Raw genomic sequence first — 20571 nt, 5'->3', positions numbered from 1 at the left:
GCAGAAAAAGTGCATCTTGGTGACCTCTTCTTAAATGGATGTGATCAAGGTCAAATACGCCCAAATCACTGAAACCTCACTTTAGGACAGCCCTCTGCAGAGATCCCCTAAGGGATATCAACACAGTTTTCACATAATTCTCATTAAGATGATTCCACTGGGAAGCAAGGCAGCAAGAGGCAATACCAGACACAGCATTAAGTTAGTCACATACACACACTGAAATTTGCCTCTGGGAAAAGAAACAGCTAAGGGAATTTCTCAATTTATTTTCTTATTCTTTTCTGTCCTCTTGATAGCAATAATAAGCAGCTTTCACTGGTTCCCTACCCTTCTCACCCAACCGGGGAGGGCAGGGGGAAAGAGGGCATGGATATAGGCATGTAAGCATGTGGTTCTTCTTTTCTTACTTCTACAACTAACGTGTGACATGAATATCACTGTTTTAGGGTTGAGACTTTCCTTTCACTGTAAGGCTATTTTCTTAAATGTAAATAGGGCTGCAAATAACTCCCAGCCTGCAGGCAAGTGGAGAGCCAGCATCCTACCCGAGTGCGGGCCTGGGACTGGGCACTTGCCTGTTCTCCATACACAGGGCGTCCACGTCAATGATTCGGTTCTCGTGGCCGCTCAGGATGTGGTTTAGCTCCTGGTTGAGCCTCTCGACTTTGTCCTGGTAGGAAGACCGCTCTTCTTTAACATCCTGAAGCTCGTCCATAGAGGCCTGCAGGTCATGCTCCAGAGACTCAATCTGAAACCAAAGAAGTGCCCTTACTCAAGGTGTTCTGCAGACATCAGCTTTATGGTTAGAGACGAGCCTTCCGCTTGGCTGACTGACTTTTAGAGAGCTTATCAATACCAGCGCCTGCTATAAAACCATAAGCGCCACACATCGGAATATGAGAAAAGCTAAAAGCAAGGAACAACCTCCGGCCAGACACTTACTATATCCAAGATGAGATGGATTGCAGCAGCTTGGAAACACAGAACCGATCACTTACCAACTGCAGCCTGCCCTAAAGCCAGGGGCTCGGAGAGGGCAAATCCAGATATTGGGAACAACAGCCAGTGTCTTACAAATACATACTTTTTCAAACCACTCTAGACCCAGAAATCATGTTCTGCTCTTCAAAACCAATTAGTGAGAGAAGAAAAATGAAGTCTAGGCTCTCTAAGCTGTTCCCTAACTAGGGCTCGGTACCCGTTGAGATTTTGCCTAAAAAGCATCCACTCAGCATTTCAGCGGAAACTTGCAAATTAAGGCCAGTGTGTCATGTTTGTTCTCTCCCTGTCTATCCTGGTTATGGGGGAGGTTTCTCGTTGTGTTCAGAACAATGGCACCCAAAGTAAGAGAGCAGACCTGCTGGAAGACAGAAATGCAAAAGGCTGCTTGGGAACTTAGCAGAGAACAGAGGGAGTAAATGCATTCAAACTGCATCTTCCTTCCTCCTCTGACCGCGTTCCAAGCACCCCACAGTCTCTGAGAAATTGGGGCACAGTCTACTCTTCTCTGTGTCATGCTCAGCTGTGCAAACATATCCCCCACTCATAACAGATGTTGGCGGTAACCTGTTCCTTTGCTCTCTCCAGCTGCTGAACCAAATCTTCACGCTCATGGGCTGCAAAGTGCCGCACGCCGATTTCTTCGTCTCCCAGCCTCTGTTTGGCAATTGTCATTCTCAAGAGCTGCATTTTCCATTGGTAGAAAAAGAAGAGAGAGAGGGAGAGAGAGTTAAAATGAATAGATCCAAACAAAACCCCAAGCATACTAGGCAGAAAGTGTTGGAAGTTAAGATTTTCCAAGAAATACTGGAGAAAGGCACAAGATAAAGAAATTTCTTGCCAATATCATTAATTAAAAAAAAATTAAAAATCCATATTGCATGTACAGACACACGTGTGCACACATACACCTATAAGGCTAACGGGAACACAGGCCTGGGCATCTGAAGGGGGATAGCCTGTTTAGCCCTGCCATAGTGAGGGAAAAATCTCTGTGTCTCTTTTAAACTTAGCAAAGATTAAAAAATGATAACACAGTGTTGTAAAGTATCTGTTAAGATGGGCATGCTCCCACATTCTTAACAATTAGGCTATGTTATCAAGAGCCTTAAAAATGTCCCTATCTGACTCTTGCATCCGATTGCTAATTCAGATTTAAGCCTAAGTAACCTCATCGCCTCTCACCCCATGAATGTTGACAATGGATGAAATATTTTGCTGTAGTTCTGGACTAAAACGCTGGGGAAGAAAGTTAATTTTCTTTTTTGCACAACTCAGGAAAACAGCTACTGTGCAGAGTTTCCTTTCTGACCTCAGCAGATGAACTGGACTGATAGTGTTAATTCAGATTTAAGAAATTATCTGAATCTTGGTTTGAGTAGATTCGGGATCTACATGCAATATTAACTAGATCAGATACCTTTTATATTTTCACATGTATACATAGGCTGTCCTCACCCTCATCAACATCCATTAGTTACTGAACTCTGTGAGCTGGCACTGAAACATTACAATGTTTTGTTGCTCCGGTTTTGTAAAGTTTTACAGTGCAACACCTGTTAATTTTCAGAGACAAACCAGAGGTTAATTTCTCTAGGTTCTTGCTGTTTGCTTTAGCAGCATTTGATGGAGGATCTTTATATATATATATATATATATACACATTTGTAATAGATGAAAAATAAACCAGATTTCAAATCCCTTTTTTTTTTTGGAGCAAACAATGTACCAGGTTTTTGGTCCAAATTGTGTAGGATAAGTTAAATTGCATTCTATTAACCCATATGAACGTATTTCTGTACCCATAGTTATGCTGAAATAAAGTTTTAAAAAGCAAAAAAAAAAAATGTCCCCATCCAAGGATCCAGTAACTCTACTTCTGACAGTCTGGGCTAAAAATAATCCCAGACATGGACTAGCTTTAGGAAAAAAGAAAAAAGTAGATTGTGCTGTTATTTTAGAAACAGTAAGAAAAAAAATAGAAACAATGTCCAACAACAGTGGAATGGCTAGCAAATGATAATGCAGTCAATCAACTGATTGATTGTTTGATCAATCAATCAAACAGCAAGTTTCCAGCTGTTTAAAATGAGGTTGATGTGAACTACGTAGTACCATGGACATGCGGATGCTGCCACACTAAGTGGGAAAAAAAGCAGAAAACTAACTTGAATACGCAGTTTGGGGACTTCTCTGCCAGTCCAGTGGTTAGGACTCCATGCTTCCACAGCTGGGGGCCTGGGTTCAATCCCTGGTCAGGGAACTAAGATCCCACAAGCCACACAGTGTGACCAGAAAATAAATAAATAAATAATTTTAAAAAATGTTTAAATAAAGGCACTTTCCTGGCAGTCCAGTGGTTAAGACTCCGAGTTTCCAATACAGGGGGTGCAGGGGGCACGGGTTTGATCACTGGTCGGGGAACTAAGATCCCACATGATGTGCGGCACAGCCGAAAAAAAAATATGCAGTATGATTGAAATTATACTAAGAACCCACACACAAAAGAAAAAAATTACCAAATACACTAAAACCCTTAAATGTTTAAGTTTAGGTGATGCAAGACTGTATGCTCTCTGTTCTTTGTTTTCTAACTTTTAAAATAAGTATACATGACTTTCATAACGTACTTTTAAAATATTTTTAAGTCCCTAGGAACTAAATTCTAGTCCTAAAAAGGTAATTTTCCAAAGGATCCCTGCAGAACCCTTGGCTTTCCCAGTCTCTGGGGCCGAGCTCCATGTGCAGCTCCAAACCTTCCAGTAGGGCCATGATGGAAACTATGTTAGAGACTCCAGGAAGGTCCAGTGGTCCCAGAGCATCCCCTAGATGCCCATCAGTGCCAAGCAGGTGGCCATTAGAGTGCTTTTTTAGTTTTACAGCACTGCTTCCTGATGCTTCTTCAAAAGAGGTTGTAAGACTGATTCCTCCACCTCCCTGTAGGGTGTGTGCAGATGGGCTTCATATATGGATGAAATCCTGGGGACAGTTTTTTGCTGCCACACAGATCCAACCCATCCAGGAATACCTGCTGGGGTATGCTCTTCCTCGTTCCTGTGTGGATCCTAAGGGATTTGTTGCCAATAGAGAGAATAGCTTTATTTTTCAAGTCCCTAAGGATTTAGGGGCAGGTGAGAAAGTTAAAAGCCAAGGTAGAATATTAACTATATAGGAATAATAAATAACAGCAATGAACTGTGCAGGAAATGATGACTACTGAAAAGTAAAGAGCATTTTCAAATGACATATATTTGGGGTCCTTATTTGAAAACTAGTCAGATGAACTGGACATATATTTACTGTGCACCTACTATGAGCAAATGCATCATTAGGATCAGCACACAGTGTTCCAGGCAGGTGGAACAGCTTGTACAAAGGCCTAGCGGAGGACACACGGCACTTAGGTACACAGATGGCTGTGCTTAATGGAATCCCCATTCCAAAGCTCAAGGATTCTGTATTTGTATACTTGCATAATGCAAATTTATTTGTAACCTCGAAATCAGCATTCATAGTGCTTTTGCATCATGAGGGGACATGTGCAGATAAACACAGAGTTGCAAAAAATGGGAAGCACCCCACAGGAACGTTCCCAGCTAAAGTCGAACAAGGCAATGTTCTGCTTTCTTGATTTAGCTCATACTGTAAACAAGTGTCCTTTTCATGGTTTCTTTCGTGCCACTTTTTTTTCACATTTTTGTGCTTTCTGTTGGTGTTTTGCCATTTAGAATGGCCCTCCTGTGCAGTGCTGGAGTGTTGTCTCATGTTCCTGAGCACGAGAGGCCATGATGTGCCTTACGGAGAATAGACGTGTGTTAGATGAGCTTCCTTCAGGCACGAGTTACAGTGCTATTGGCTGTGAGTTCAATGTTAAAGAATCAACAGTATAAATTAAATAAGGTGACTTTAAACAGAAACACACAGAAAACAGTTATATATTGATCAGGTGACAAAAATACTGTGACCAGAGGCTCAGAGGAACCTAATCTCCTATTTCCCCTAGGAACAATGGTTCAATATTCCCTAATTCAGTGTTTGCAGTGATGTTAGAGAATGTAACTATAGCAAATGTCAAGAATCGGCTGTACTGGGGGGGAACGGAGTTTATGTCAGAACTGGTTAATTTACCTGAAAGCCGATATGTGAAAACATTTTTCACATCACAGTCTTGGCTCAGGACTTTCAGAACGCCAGGTGAATACACAGAAAGACAAACAGCTAACCAAGTAAGAAACATTTCTCAGATGAAAGGGTCTAGGAACAAGAAGGCCTGTGCCGTTTTTGTCATGAGGCAACAGGAGGTCTGCGACAGGGCTTTGAAAGCAGGGCACTTTTCTTCGTATGTGAAAAGCCAGACTGACAGCCTGAACTTTAAGTAATAAAACACCACTGAGGTTTTCCATTCACAGTACGCTTCGCCGAACACTTAATTTAGAATCACACAATTATGTTTGCTTAATGCCAATTAATTATTAAACATGTTTATTGAGGTCTGACAGCCATATAAGAGAGTCATCTTTTATATACTGGATGCCTGTTAAGCTTCAATAAACATGTTAACAATCATTTGGTGTTTAATGTGCATACAATATCGGCTATTAAATCTCAGGGCTGGACTGGATGAAACACTTATTTTTAAAAATGAGGCCCAAGTTGGTAAAAGCTGGATCACTGGTTGAGTCTGACACTCAAGTTCAATCAGCTGAAGGGGCCCAAGGAGGCCATCGTAACAGGGATGGCAGCCCCAGGGAGAGTTCTCTTGCCTTCCCAGCTGACAGCTGACGCGCTCTGGAGTCCACCTGCCGGGGGGTGGGGGGGTGTCCTGGGGCCAAGTTCGAGAGCTGTGCAATCTCAGGTATATGCCTAAACTTCTCTGAGTCTTAGTGTCCTTCACTGTAAGAATACGACAGTAACAGTACAGCTTTTTACTGTCCAAGGTTGCTGTAACTGTTGGGGCCCAGAGTAGGCTGCCCCCAAATGTGCCTCAATGGCATATTTATTATTTTGAATTAAAGTTACTTAAGAAATGGCCAACACACAAGGGACACTCTGACCCTCCTTTCTGTCACCCTGAAAGCAGGAAAAAAAAATCTCTCGTGTGAAGGGTGCCCTCCTGCATCTGGAGGTAGAAGGATGCCCTTATCGCCAGAGGTGGGGATTCGGGCGAGAAACTAGTATAAACAAACCCTGTTACTGCTTTAATTTACTACCCCAAGCCCAAACTCGGTTTAGATTCTTCAGTAATTGGGCACCCCGAACCTAAGTTTCTTTGTCCTGTCAACTCCTCCCAAATTTATTATTTCTTTGTCTAAAAAGTATAAAAGTTATCTGCTTTGGGCATTTCTTAGGTCCCATGTCTATGGGACCAGCATGAATTAAAAAGTGTATCTTTTTCTCCTGTTCATCTGTCTCATGTCCAACCACAAGAAATCAAGAAGTGGGGAATTCCCTATTGGTCCAGTGGTTAGGACTCCACTCTTCCACTTCAGGGTTCAATCCCTGGTTGGGGAACTAAGATCCTGCATGTCGTGTGGGACTGCCAAAAAAAAAAAAAAAAAACACAGAGAGAAATCAAGAGGAGTAGAGGGGGCAATTTCCCCTACCCAACATTAAACACGAAGTAAGAGAGTGAAGTTGTATTAAATGAGCATTTAACTTAGGGGAATTCAAATGTATGTGTTTGGCAAAAAGATGAGGGGGAGAACCAAGAGGAGGAAGAGAGAGATGGAGAAGAGGGGATGGGAGAGAAATAAAAATTTTAAAAATTGGTGGCTCTACCCACCCCTGCTTTCAATGTCTCAGACTGAGAGCAAGGTGGGAGAGGGACTGATAATACATTTAGACAAAATCATACTGTTCATATTTATACGTAAGACTCCTGTTCAGGAGACACACGGCCACTTGCCCAGAACTTTATGGACAATTTAAGAGACCATCAAGGTGAATTTCTGCTAGACACAAGTTTTTGCCTCTTACCCGCTGACTTTAGAACCTAGTCCCAAGCAAGAGAAGATGAGATTTCTCTACCATACTTAGCACAGCCCCTGGAACATAAAAAGTGCTTGATCAATGTCAGCTGCTATTACGATTACTGCTGTGACCACTGGTGTCCTCCTCCACGTGAGTTTCCCCACACATACGCCCACTGGGGAAGTCCGATCTTTCTTCTAAGCTGGAGGCGGCCGAGCTGCTGAGCCAAACTTATCTGTAGACTGCGGGCAATGAGGCTGATTTCCCACCTTGGAAGCTCTATGAAGCAACTGCTCAGAGCGCTTGATTTCCTCCAATGGGGCCATCAAAACTGCACGGCTAGCCTCCCTGTGCCAACGCTTGAAGTGGATCAGTGCCCTGAGAGGCACGCGCACGGCCACCAGGAGATGCATCCATTTGCTGATTTAGATGGAAATAAACGTTTATGAATGAATTATGGGTGTGAGTCGTCCACTTATGGATGAGGTGCAGCTGCAGCTGGGATGTGGCTGAGGGACAGGGCTGCAAAACGATGCGACAAAAGGCTCTTGGGCACTCTTCCCCCACCTTGCCGATGGAGTCCAACTCCTCTGCCAAAGCCCTACTCAAACTCTGGTCCCGCCAAGGCCCCCCAGTCGGAATGCCTCGCTTCTTCCTTGATCTCTTCTTGGGCTTCGTCCCTCATAGCCCTCAACAGTCTCTCCCTCATCTTGTTTTCATTTGCCTGAATCCATTTTCCCCAACAGACAGTGGGAGGAAGGCAGCTGGCAGCAGGAGCAGCTATTATTCTCCAGGTGTTATCTGTGTTCAGATCCTGTATCTGCTGGTCCTAGTCACATGTCTTTGGCTGTCGTCTAGCTTCACTGAGCCCCAGGTGACTTTAGTGTTTTTGAAAGTGGAGATTGCCTTAGTCCATTCAGGCTGCTATAACAGACTACCATCGACTGCATGGCTTATAAACAACCAACATTTATTTCTCATAGTTCTAGATGCTGGGAAGTCTAAGATCAAGGTGCTAGCAGATTGGGTGTCTGGTGAGAGCCTGCTTCCTAGTTCATAGACGGCTGTCTTTTTTCTGTGTCCTCACATGGAGGAAGGGGTGAGAGAGCTCTCTAGGGTCCCTTTTATAAGGACACTGATCCCATTCATGAGAGCTCCACCTTCATGATCTAATCACCTCCCAAAGGCTCCCACCTCCAAATACCATCACACTGGGGATGAGGTTTCAACATATGAATTTTTGGGAGGGGACACAGTCTATAGCATTCCACCCTTGATTATCCCCAAATTCATGTTCTTCTTACACGTGAAATACATTTACTCTATCCCAATAACCCCCAAAGAATTAACTGGTTCCAGCATCAACTCTTAAGTCTAAAGTCCAAAACCTCATCTAAATATCATCTAAATCAGGTATGGGTGAGACTCGAGGTGAGCTGCATCCTGAGGCAGACTCCTCTCCACCTGTGAAATTGTGAAACCTAGCAAGTTATGTGCTTCCAAAATACAAAGGTGGGACACACGCAGGAGCGACATTCCCATTCCAAAAGGCAGAAATAGGAAAGAAGGAAGGGGTGACAGGTCTCAAGTAAGTCCAAAACCTAACACATCAAACAACGTTAAATGTTAAGGCTCAGGACTAATCCTTTGGCTCGATGCTCTGCCTTCCAGGTCCACTGGCAACATCACCGCCAAGGCTTGGCAGGACAGCCCTGCAGTGGCTCTGCTCTAGTGCCCTGCAGCTCTACCGGGCTGGGGTCTCAGCCCTGGGGCTCTGGGAGGCCCCCTCCATTCTAACCCAGGCGAAGGCAATCTGTCCCCCAGAGCCATGCACTCTAGGCCTGAGGCGGGAGTGGCAGCCTTGCTGGGCTCTGAATTACCTTCCGTGTCATTCTTCTCTTGCCCTGAAAGATAGCGCCCGGCCTCTAATCCATACTAATCTCCTTACCAAATGGTTGTTTGGCCAACATCCTTAGCGTTCTCATTTTTTGCAATATGGACAGGCTGAGAATTTTCCAAATCTTTCAATTCTGGTTCCTTTTTGCTGAACAATTCCATCTTCAAATCATCTCTCTCTTCTCACATTTTATAAGCAGTCAGGAGAAACCAGCCTGCTCCTTCAATACATTTTTTAGAAATTTCCTCAGCTAAATATCCAGTTTCATTGCTCACAAGTTCTACCTTCCACAAAACAATAGGACTCAATCACAGTTCAGCCAGATTGTTGCCACTTTATAACAAGGATGGCCTTTTCCCCAGCATCCAATAACGTGTTCCTCATTTCCATCTGAGGCCTCATCAGAATGGCCTTTACTGTCCATATTTCTACCAACATTCTGTTCAGGATGACTTAAGTATTCTCCAAGAAGATGGACGCTTTCTCCACAGCTCTCTTTTTTTTTTTTCTGAGTCCTCACCAGAATTGCCCTTAATGGTCCATTCACAGAAGTGCTGTGAAGGACAATAGTCTTTTTCAAGCAGGAACCTCAAAACTCTTCCAGCCTCTACCCACTACCCAGTTCCAAAGCTGCTTCCACATTTTAGGTATTTGTTATAGCAGCACCCCACGTCTTAGTACCAACTCCTGTCTTAGTCTGTTTAGGTTGCTATAACAGAATACCATAGACTGAGTAGCTTATAAACAACAAACATTTACTTCTCACAGTTGGAGTCTAGGATGTCCAAGATCAAGACACTGGTAGGTTTGTGGTCTAGTGAGGGCCCACTTCCCGGTTCATAGTCAGCTGTCGTCTCACTGTGTCCTCACTTGGTAGAGGTGGCAAAATTGCTCACTGGGGTCTCTTTTATGAGGGCACTAATCCCATTCATGAGAGCTCTGCTGTCATGACCTAATCACTTCCCAAAGCCCCCACCTCCTAATACCATCACATTTCAGATCAGGTTTCAACATATGAATTTGGGGTGGGGGCACATTCAGTCTACAGTAAGAATAAAAGCTATCTTGTAGACAGAACAGCTATGTATGGCTGCCCGGCCTGTGCACTGCACAACTCCAGCTCTGGGGGTTTCCATCCTTGGAATGTGAAGATACAGTGCAATAATCACTCTCTGAAGAGCTTTAAAAGTACAATCCCCAGTTATAGCTGGTATGTTATAATTCTTATACAGTGACTCTCTATTTGTCAGAGTTACTAGGAAGATCAGATGCAAGAATTAATAGGAGTGGATGTTAGCCCTTCCTCACCCCCCCCCCCCGCCCCGGTCCTTGTGTACTGCTGCAAATAGCACGCCTAGGGAGAGGTCAACACCAAAAGCCATTTATCAAACATTCATTTGCCAGTGTTGTGCTGGGCGACTTAATAAACAAGGTCCCGCCTATCTTTTCTGTACTTTTCCTGTTGGTTTTCTCCACATCCTCTCCAACTGCCCCCTGACCTTTTGAAATACCCTTGATAAAATTAGACAGGAGAGCTTTAAAAGGCTCCAAGTAGGCAACTCTATTGTGTATACCAAAGTTCAAATTCCTAAACCTACATGACAAATCCAGTTCTAGCTTTAAACAAAAGAATTTGTCCCTTAAAAAAGAAACCCAGCAGTTTTCATATTCTTCCTCCCAGGCTCTGGAGATGATCATGCACACACTCATTAATGTGTGTCAGTGTTTCCCAGTTAACGAGCACCCAACTTGGGCCAAACAACATGCTAGAATAAGCTCAAATATGGTGTCCGAGACCAAATTCATTTGTCTAATTCATCTGACAATAAAACATTAGGAAATGCTGAACTAGTCTGGCTGCTTGCTGAACTGAGCGTTGCCTGTGTTTCACCATCAAGATCCCAGTTAGAATACGATATGATGGGGCTGGAGCAGGTGAAGAGCCCTTATCACTCATTTTAATTCTTTGTAATTAATTTCTATAATGCCCCAAGGTGAGAGCTTTTCATTAGAGTGCCCTCTTCATGTGGGTTTCCCACAAGCTAGGACATCTCGGCGCTCCTTTGAAGCATAAAGAGGAAATGTTTACAAAGAGCTCTCTGATCCCTCACCCTGGACTGTTACAAACGTCCAAGCTGAACACTTCTTTTTTTTTAACAGAATATACTTTAATTAGTCACCTGCATGCTCATTGGTCTGCCTGTAATGGCTGGTGGCTTTGACTTAATTGGTTTGCTTGCTGAATCCTTCCAAAAGTCCCACATCAATAGAGGTATGTTCACAGAAGGGGTCCATCATTTTATGGGGCCAACACCAGATAGAACAGAGGTACTTAAAGACCTTCAGCTGGTGTAACATAAAGCTCATTATTAAGGGCAAAAGCACGTGTTTATGCACGACTGCAAACAGTTACATTTAAATTGGGCAGCAGGGGCCCAGGAAATGTGGGGGCCCAGCCTGACACTGTCCACCTGAAGTTCCTTGCTTTTGAGTACTTCACATTGCATTATTGTTCTTCTGCACTTAAAGTGCCATAATCTGTAAAATGAAGGAAAAATAAAAGCAGGCAGACAAGGAAACCGAGCAGGAACATGAGATGCTGCTCCTGGCCTGTTCTATTAGGTGCTTATTCCACAAGGGTACACAAAATGCAAGGAAGCTTCTGGGAGCGCGACACCAAAGCAATAATGTTTGGGGGGGTGATAAATAATAAAGTCGGGTGGTGATAAGGAGGGCTGAGTTTTGGGGATCCATTTGCCAGATGCCAGGCTTCTTATCCCCAATCTCCGTCTCTGTGGGGAGGCACGTACCCCTGGGGTTCACTGGAAACAGTCGATCAACAGAAAGGAAGACCTTGAGATTCCTGGTGGAACTCTTATACAAGAGGACACTAAGCCGATCTGGGCCCAGGTTGTGCTAAAGATACCAGCAATGTTTACCCTTTATGGCGTGCTTACTGGATGCCAGGTACCATGCTACACCCTTTATAAACATAATATTGCATGCACACACACACTCCCAACCATTAAATCTCCTGCTTTCTTTTCTTCCCGGCACTAACCACTGTCTGATGATCTTACATAAGTATTTTATTTTCTTATTCTCTGTCTCCCCAACTAGACTATAGGCTCTGTGAGAACAGGCACCTTGTCTTTCTTATACCTTGACGTAGTCACAGCTCCTAGAGCATTAATCAGCGCACAGTGAGTCCCCAATTATGCATTGATGAATAATGATGAAACCTGACAGCAATTCTATGTGAGGTATCATTACTCCCATTTCACAGATGAGGAAACTGGGGTCTAGACAGACAACTGACTTGCTCAAGGCCACACAGATAATAACTGGCAGAGTTAGAATATAAACCTGGGTCTAGCAGTTTCCAAAGATGGACCTCTTGGACTATTCTAGATTATACCACTTGGCAGTGGGAGGCTGCAGCTAGCTCTTTATGGAGTGCCAAGCTTTCTAGCTCCCAGTTCAGTGACTTCACTTTGCTAGCCTGATATTTAAATGCCATGGCATCAGTATTTACACCACGGAAATTGGTAAAGTGCTACCAGCCAGGCTTCCTCTTCAGAAGAGCTGGTTCACCAGCTCACCTCTGGATATCTGTGAATCAAGTGTGCTCTGCGAGTTTTGTGGAATGCCTCTTACTGATCCTTAACTTCTCAGAGGCCTCCTTTTCCCCCACCTGGTCCCCTTTCCCTGAATCCACTCTTTTCTTAATGCCCAGAAGAGGAAGCAGGCATACCTCTGGGGCAAGAAGGGGAGCTGTAATTCTCTCGGTGGGCTGCTCTCCACACTTGAGGCCCTAGCATTGCCTGGGTTTTCCACGTAATTGGTCCTTATTCTTCACAGACGGCCACACAAAGAACCCTGGGCAGTCCACCCTCATGAAAAGCTTTCCCCAGGGTGATTTGTAGAGGTGTGAGTCCTCCCTTCCCTCGTGAACCTTTCAGAGCTATAATTAGCAAGGAAGGGAACGGTGTCTACTAGGCTTCCCTTTTCCCACCTCTCGTCTGGTTTGAACTGGGGCTTTGTGTCTGTCCAGGAGCCTCGAGAAATTCTTGGGCGCTGCTCAGAGAGATAATAGGTTTGTTGATCATGGAATCCCACCCTCCACCTCCAACCCTGTGTGAGTGCTAAGCTGCTTGTAAGATGGGGTGGCAACAAATCTTTCAAGAGGCTGTTTGAAAATGCTTTATGGCACGTCGTAGGGTTACAAGGCTCTAGCTGAACAAATGGAAAAATTAGTCTACCTTAAAATAGCCAAGGCAAGTAATTTCCTATCACCTTGTTTCTTAAATGTACTTAACATCTAGAATCTGGGCTTCCCAAAATATGGCTAAGGGTCATCAGTTAAAATGGCAACTTGGAGATAAAAAGCTTCCACTTTAATAGTTGCTCATAAAGTGATGCCACAAGCCCTTCTGTTTGGAATGGGGGGAGTTAGGAATCCCACAACATCCATTATTAAGTATTATTGAACTTAACAGGCTTGAGCCAGCCTAGGAGCAGGACCCTTACCCCACATCCACTAAGGCTCAGCATCAGACCCCCTGACCTTTCCAGGGGCTTCCTAAGGTCTCACACCTTAGGTTTGGCTTTCTTCTGCTTTTTCTTGGATGGAATGGTTTGCTTTTCTAACTCCTTTCTCCAGGTTTCTAAACTACTCCTTACCCCACAAGGAGAGTTAGTGATGACAACCGGAGGGGCAGTCAGTCTGCTATTTTCTTATGTTCTTCCTTTTTCTTTTCCTCTTCCTTTTTATTGAACGTTTTTGCTCCTTTTTGCATTCCCTTTATTCATTCACTCATTCATTCATTTATCCTATTCCATTCCTTCAATAAAGATCTATTAAATAATGTCTGTGTATCACGAACAAAGATGCTAATTCCTACGGATACAGGAATTCTGCCTGCAAAGAGTTTACCTTTGGGGGAGGGGTGCCAAACAAGTACAAGCGGCGGGAAAACAGCAGGGCACTGTGGGTGTGTGTAGGGCCTGCCCCTGGGAGTTGGAGAAGGCTACATTTGACCTACGACCTGAAAGATGAGCAGGAGTTTATGGAAGTAAAGGGGAAGAGTGTTCCAGAGAGCAGACAGCAGGTGCAAAGGCCCTGAGGCACAATGCAGTATGGCTCAGCTAAGGGGCTGAAATTAGCCCTGCGGGGCTGAAGTGTGAGGCGACTAATGGCAACAGATGTGGCTGGAAAAATCAGGAGGGGCCAGATAATGGAGGGCCAAGCACACCATGGTAAGGAGGTGGGACTAGATTCCGAAGGCGATGGAAAGGTTGGAGCTGTGAGTGACACGATGAATAAAAGAGCAAAGGAAGGGTTAACCCGTTCTCCACCACACAGTCACAGCCACCCTTCAAGAGAGGCCTCTGAGTTTCTCAAGATGGCTGGTGTCATTACTGAATGAGTCATCCGGCCTTAATGTTGATGACTGGGGGTGGGGTGGGGGGGGAGGATGACCGTGACTCACAGGGGGATGAAAATAAACCAGCCTTATAACTTTAGATGCAAATGAGAATAAACAGAATCTCTGGGGCTCACTGCAGTTGGTCTTTTTTGAGGAGGAGAGGACTGGATACTGAGATACAGGGTCTACTGAACATTTTAACATCTTGCCTGCATCTGTTGGCAGGCAAATTACTTCACAGGCCATGAATATGAGTCACTAAATTCTAAACCTTGAGTGAGAAAACCAAGTTTGATAAATGTGTCCAGCTACTGGAATAAAGACCCAGAATGCAAGCAAATCATGAAGCTCAGATGGTGCCAATGCAAAAGCAGCCCCAGACCTGCGCTTACTGTTACACTCACACACACACTCATGCACACATACCCTCCCTTTCTTTCCTCGAAATATCAGTTGCAAATGTCAATTCCTAAAATATCTCAGGCCTACAAGGCGATACAATTAAAAGTGACCAAAAGATGAGGCAGAGGTGTGTTTAGGACAGTTGGAGGTGGGGTGGGGGGGTACCTCAGAAAATAAAAAGAAAAGAAAAGAAGAAGAAAAAAAAAAATCAGTCAAGAAGAATCATGACTCCAAAAATCACATTTCAATATGTTTCAGTATTTTCTGGATTTATAACTTCTCCAAAATTCCTGCAGTATTCTTATGGGTTTAAAAGGAAATGATTGCACATACTTGATTTTACTCTCTAGAAAAACTTGCCCTGATGCTATCATTTGATAACACCTAAGAAGGCCTGGCCTTTAATTATTGACCAAACACCTAGGTTACAGAGCTTAAGTCCTTTTGAGAGGCCCGATTAGCTTGTCCAGGGTTAATTAGCACCCTTCTTAGCATTCTTGCCCACTCCCTATTTCATGATGGAGAATAGTCATGAAATATTTTTCAAATATAGTATGTTAAATCCAAGAGGTTTAAAAAAATTTTTTTAAAGGCAGACTAAGTGGACAAGAGGCTAGGTAAAGAAGACTTCCCAGTATGTCCTTATTTTTATTTTTATTTTTTTTTTACTTTTTGACCACACCTCGTGACATGCGGGATCCTAGTTTCCTGACCAGGGATCGAACCTGTGCCCCCTGCAGTGGAAGCATGGTTTCAACTGCTGGACCACCAGGGAAGTCCCACCAGTACGCCCTTAGATTGAGCCTCTTAAGCCAGCAGTAAGCACACAATCCTCTCTGCTCTTTGTCGTGGAAGAGTTCTCGAGATAATCCAGACACTTCCATGCATTTTTTTTTTTTTTAAAGAATAAGCATCTTTCAAAATGGCGCCTTCCAATAACCAGTGACTCCCAGGAACAACAAACATCCCCATCATTTGTCAGGGAATTTGGTACAATTCAAAAGACATTGCCCAAGAAAGCACCTCCTCCCCGCCATGTAGTTTGCTTGAGTGAAACTCCAAAGGCCATCCCTGTTGGGAAAGCTGGCTCTGGCAAGAAGATGAAATTGAATCTATTGGCAAAATGGGAAATTATTTGGGGGCGACGGAATTAAACTTCTGTAGTTTTTCTTCCTTTTCTCAATTGTACTTTTGTTCACAGCTTCAGCTGGGAGAGACAGTGTTCACATTTAGTTTGGAGTTTATGAGTTCATATTTTATAATTAACGTTGCCAACAGGGGAGTTTGATTAATACCAAGCAGTGGATTTTGAGCAATGTTCCATACAAATTGCCAAATTTAGCAATAAAATAAATTGGTGATGTGAACATAATTAGTAGGATGACTACTTAAAATTCAAAACTGAATGTGAATAATTCCAAATCATCTGAGCCACAAATCCATTATTTGTATAGAAGGGAGAAAGTATAGCATTTGGGTTTTATTTTGCCCTCAACCACAATGTTATTCAGCACCAAGCTGAACATAATGAAACTTCTACAATGGGTTGTGACAATATTTTAGAGCAACCCAGAAACATACACAGATGCGTGTGCATGCACACACACGAAGGGAAGGTAATAAGGATAAGAAATGCTAAACTGTGAATTTTCATTGCAAATGTAAAAATCTATAACAAATTTTTCTGCAAATGTGGCATTACATTCTTCTGATGCACCATACATAAACCTCTGGCACAAAATTACTCAGGAGAGGTTTTTGCCTTTAAATATTCACGGTACCTTATTGTCGCCCTGGACTTCTCCAAGCCTTTGCTGAAGTTCTTTAATTTCTTCTCCCAGATGTTTATTTCGGTCCTGAGAATCTCTCAATAGTTGTGCAAGATTAGCCTGCAAACTGACAAAGGATTAATCTCCAAAATTTACAAGCAGCTCATGCAGCTCAATATCAAAAAACAAAATACCCAATCTAAAAATGGGCAGAAGACCTAAATTGACATTTCTCCAAAGAAGATATACAGATTGCCAACAAACACATGAAAGAATGCTCAACATCACTAATCATTAGAGAAATGCAAATCAAAACTACATCAGTCAGAATGGCCATCATCAAAAAATCTACAAACAATAAATGCCGGAGAGGGTGTGGAGAAAAGGGAACCCTCTTGCACTGTTGGTGGGAATGTAAATTGATACAGCTACTATGGAGAACAGTATGGATGTTCCTTAAAAAACTAAAAATAGAACTACCATACGACCCAGCAATCCCACTACTGGGCATATACCCTGAGAAAACCATAATTCATAAAGAGTCATGTACCACAATGTTCATTGCAGCTCTATTTACAATAGCCAGGACACGGAAGCAACCTAAGTGTCCATCAACAGATGAATGTATAAAGAAGATGTGGCACATATATACAATGGAATATTACTCAGCCATAAAAAGAAATGAAACTGAGTTATTTGTAGTGAGGTGGATGGACCTAGAGTCTGTCATACAGAGTGAAGTAAGTCAGAAAGAGAAAAACAAATACCATATGCTAACACATATATATGGAATCTAAAAAAAAAAAAAAAAAAATGGTCATGGAGAACCTAGGGGCAAGACGGGAATAAAGATGCAGACCTACTAGAGAATGGACTTGAGGACACGGGGAGGGGGAAAGGTAAGCTGGGACAAAGTGGGAGAGTGGCATTGACATATATGCACTACCAAATGCAAAATAGAGACCTAGTGGGAAGCAGCCGCATAGCACAGGGAGATCAGCTCGGTGCTCTGTGACCACCTAGAGGGGTGGGATAGGGAGGGTGGGAGGGAGACGCAAGAGGGAGGAGATACGGGGATATATGTATACGTATGCTGATTCACTTTGTTATACAGCAGAAACTAACACAACATTGTAAAGCAAGTATACTCCAATAAAGATGTTAAAAAAATAAATAAAAATAAAAGGTAGATTTCAAAAAAAAAGATTAGCCTGCAAATATTAACACATTATGAAATATAATCAGAAACGGAGGAGTGGAGAAATGCGGGGCTTTCTTAGACTTATTGCAGCCAGCATCCAAGCCCAGCTGAACCATTAGAATAAACACATGTACGAATGCAGCAAGTGTGCAAATCACACCACTACAACTGCATGGAGAGAAATAAAGTTGGCCATGAACCTCAATTCAGGGATGTTCTTTGTTTCCAGAATGGCTCACAGACAAGTGATGGAGGAACTGGTCTTTTTTTTTTCTTTTTTTTTTTTTAATTTAAGAGCGCCTCACAAAAACTCTTGCAAGTGGTCTTAGTTCAATTCTAACTTTGGGTCAACAATATAGGAAAAATTTCATTTCCTTGTTTGGATAATTTCATTTCCTTGTTTGGAGAGTTTTTTTTTTTTCTTCAAATAGATCGTGTTTAATGAACTTTTCTTTGCCACCTTAATGCCCAGAATTTTGATCAAAAGTGTCAGCCACAGAAGAGACCAGTGAGGTGTCATGATTTCAGACATCAGGATCCAGAGGTAATTCAACAGTCTCCTGGGCTGCTTTTCTCACCTCCTTATCCCCCTGTTCTAGTTCCTAGAGTACCAAACAGCCAGGGTGAGCGCTTTCCAGTCCATCTTCATGATGTCATCCCTTCCTTCAGATTTCCTCCTGCTCAGAGCAGATCCCTCTGGCCCCGTGCACAGTTCTCCCCCAGGCCCCCTCCCCCTCTCAGTCCAGCTTCATCGACACATCTCGGCCCCTTTCCCGGGAGCACGCAAGCACCCTTTACCATGCTCCCACCCTTCTCAGGTTCCCTGAACCTGAACTTGCATATGCTCCCAAACTATCTACATGCTTTTATCCACTCAAGCCTCTAACTTACTATTCCACTTTACCTCCCATGGCTGCTTCTTCTATACTACTTGAATTTTGCTCTAATTCTCACCTTGCTTATTGCACTCTTATCTAACCTCAGCAAGAAGAAATGAGCTATCGAAAGGCAGAGATTCTTTTTTTCTCCCTCCTCAGCCTCCACGTACATTGCTCCAGGAAGTGCTCTTGTTCCAGCGAATGTTTTAAAGACCCACGATGAATAAATGGAGGAAGGAAGGAGGGAGGGAAGCAAGCCAGCAATCGGAATATGACTCCTAAAAAGGAATCTTTCAGAAACAGTCACACAAGGGATTTGAAAGTTATCTTTTAGATTCCCTCCATGTGATAGCTGAAGAAACCCAAATCCAGAGACACTGCAGACGAGTGCAACTATAGTGGCTAAATCTCCAAAGACTTTGATGTTAATACTTTCGGGAATACTGAGTTATGTTAGGTAATCACAAGGGAATGAAGTGAAAGAATGTCAAGATTAAACCTTGGCTTATCCTTGACTCCTCACTTTGTCTCATCTCCCATATCCCATCCATCGGGATATCCAGTGTCTCCACCGTCAAGGTAGCCCCCCATTCAGCTCCCCCAAAGCTCACCTCCTGGCTGTTCCCCACATGTACCAGGCAGGAGCCCATCTCAGCGCTGCTCTCTCTGCCTTTTCTCTGGACTGCACTGCTCCCCCTCCAGGATACCGCTTGGCTCACTCCCTTGCCTTTTTCAGGTCTTAGTTCAAACTGCACCGTTTCAGCGGGGCCCACCTGGACCACTTGATCTAAACTGCAATCTGGCCACCTCCTCCCTGAACGCCCAAGCCCTTTCCCCTACGCTACTTTTTATTTCCATAGCACTTACCATCTCTTAATATACCACGTAATTTACTTTATAGTTTATTGCCATATGTTTACATAGGTTTATTACTTACTGTTTATTTCCTATCTCTCTCTCCCTACTAAGACAGAAGTTCCATGAAGGGCAAGGAACTTTGTTCTCTCTACTGGTCTACCCCAAGCACCTAGTGGATGCCCCATAAATATATCTTAAGTGAAAGATAATATGCTGAGTCTGGAGGTTGTGGTCTCAGCCTAGGGAAATATCTGGAATAATAAAATACTGAAACCAGTGCCTGGCACGCAGCATTGCATAGAAACCCCACTCAGCCCCACTGGCTGGATTTAATCTAGCTCTGATTTCCACTCACTTATTTGTGAACATTACTCAGTAATGTGATCTAATTCTCAGCCCCATATTTGCAAAGCTCATCTCTTGTAATAGTTGTGTTTCAATTGTCCCAGATTTCCATTCTCATCAGATAAAAATTCGGTGAAGGATGAGGAAAATTCATCCCCATTTTACAGGCAGGAAAGCAAAAAGACAAGAGGAGCTGTGATCCACCGACTTTTTTTGTAAATTTCCCAATTTCTTTTTGGAATCAGATAGACTAAGTTGGATCCCAGGTCTGCCACTTACTGGGCTGGGTGACCTCGGGTAAGTTTATTAACCTCTTGAGTTTCCCCACCTGTAAAATGGAGCTAACCATACATACTTCATGTAGTAATTTGATCCTTACATTGAATAATGAACCTAGGACGCCTACCACAGTGCTTGGTATACAGTAGGCACTGGTTAAATGCTGGTCACCTCCCCTTGACTCTGCCCTTCCAGTGGCTCCAATTCGATCACTCAGTGGACAGTTGGATGGATCTGGCCGAATGGCTCCTTGGACACAGCTGGCTCCCTTGTCATCCTGCCCCTTCACTTATTCATCCATTCATTTATACAAGAAATATTTATGGAGTGCCTACTATGTGTCAGGCACTGTTTTCAATTCTGGAGATACAGCAGTGAGCTATACAGACAAAGCCTCTTGCCCTTGTAAACTTACATTTTAATAGATGATATTATATTTATTATATTATATTACAGCAAAATGAATAATGACCGAGGAGCTGGATGGTAAGTACTATGGAAACAAATACAGCAGGTAAAGGAAACAGTGTGTGCTGGGGAA

General features: G+C 43.3%; 1 protein-coding gene across 1 annotated transcript in view; it reads right to left on the bottom strand.

The window, feature by feature from the left end:
* The window catches only part of CCDC149 (coiled-coil domain containing 149), a 97449-nt gene that overhangs the window by 30467 nt on the left and 46411 nt on the right, over positions 1 to 20571 (bottom strand). The window contains 3 exon segments of the mRNA XM_082389220.1: positions 579 to 751; positions 1570 to 1686; positions 16482 to 16589. Coding sequence (XP_082245346.1) covers positions 579 to 751; positions 1570 to 1686; positions 16482 to 16589 — 398 coding nt within the window.

Source organism: Balaenoptera borealis (assembly GCF_965194805.1).
Source record: "Balaenoptera borealis genome assembly, chromosome: 4".
Classification (NCBI taxonomy): Eukaryota; Metazoa; Chordata; class Mammalia; order Artiodactyla; family Balaenopteridae; genus Balaenoptera; species Balaenoptera borealis.
The sequence above is the reverse complement of the archived record's forward strand: the minus strand, read 5'-3'. Positions and strand labels throughout refer to the sequence as shown.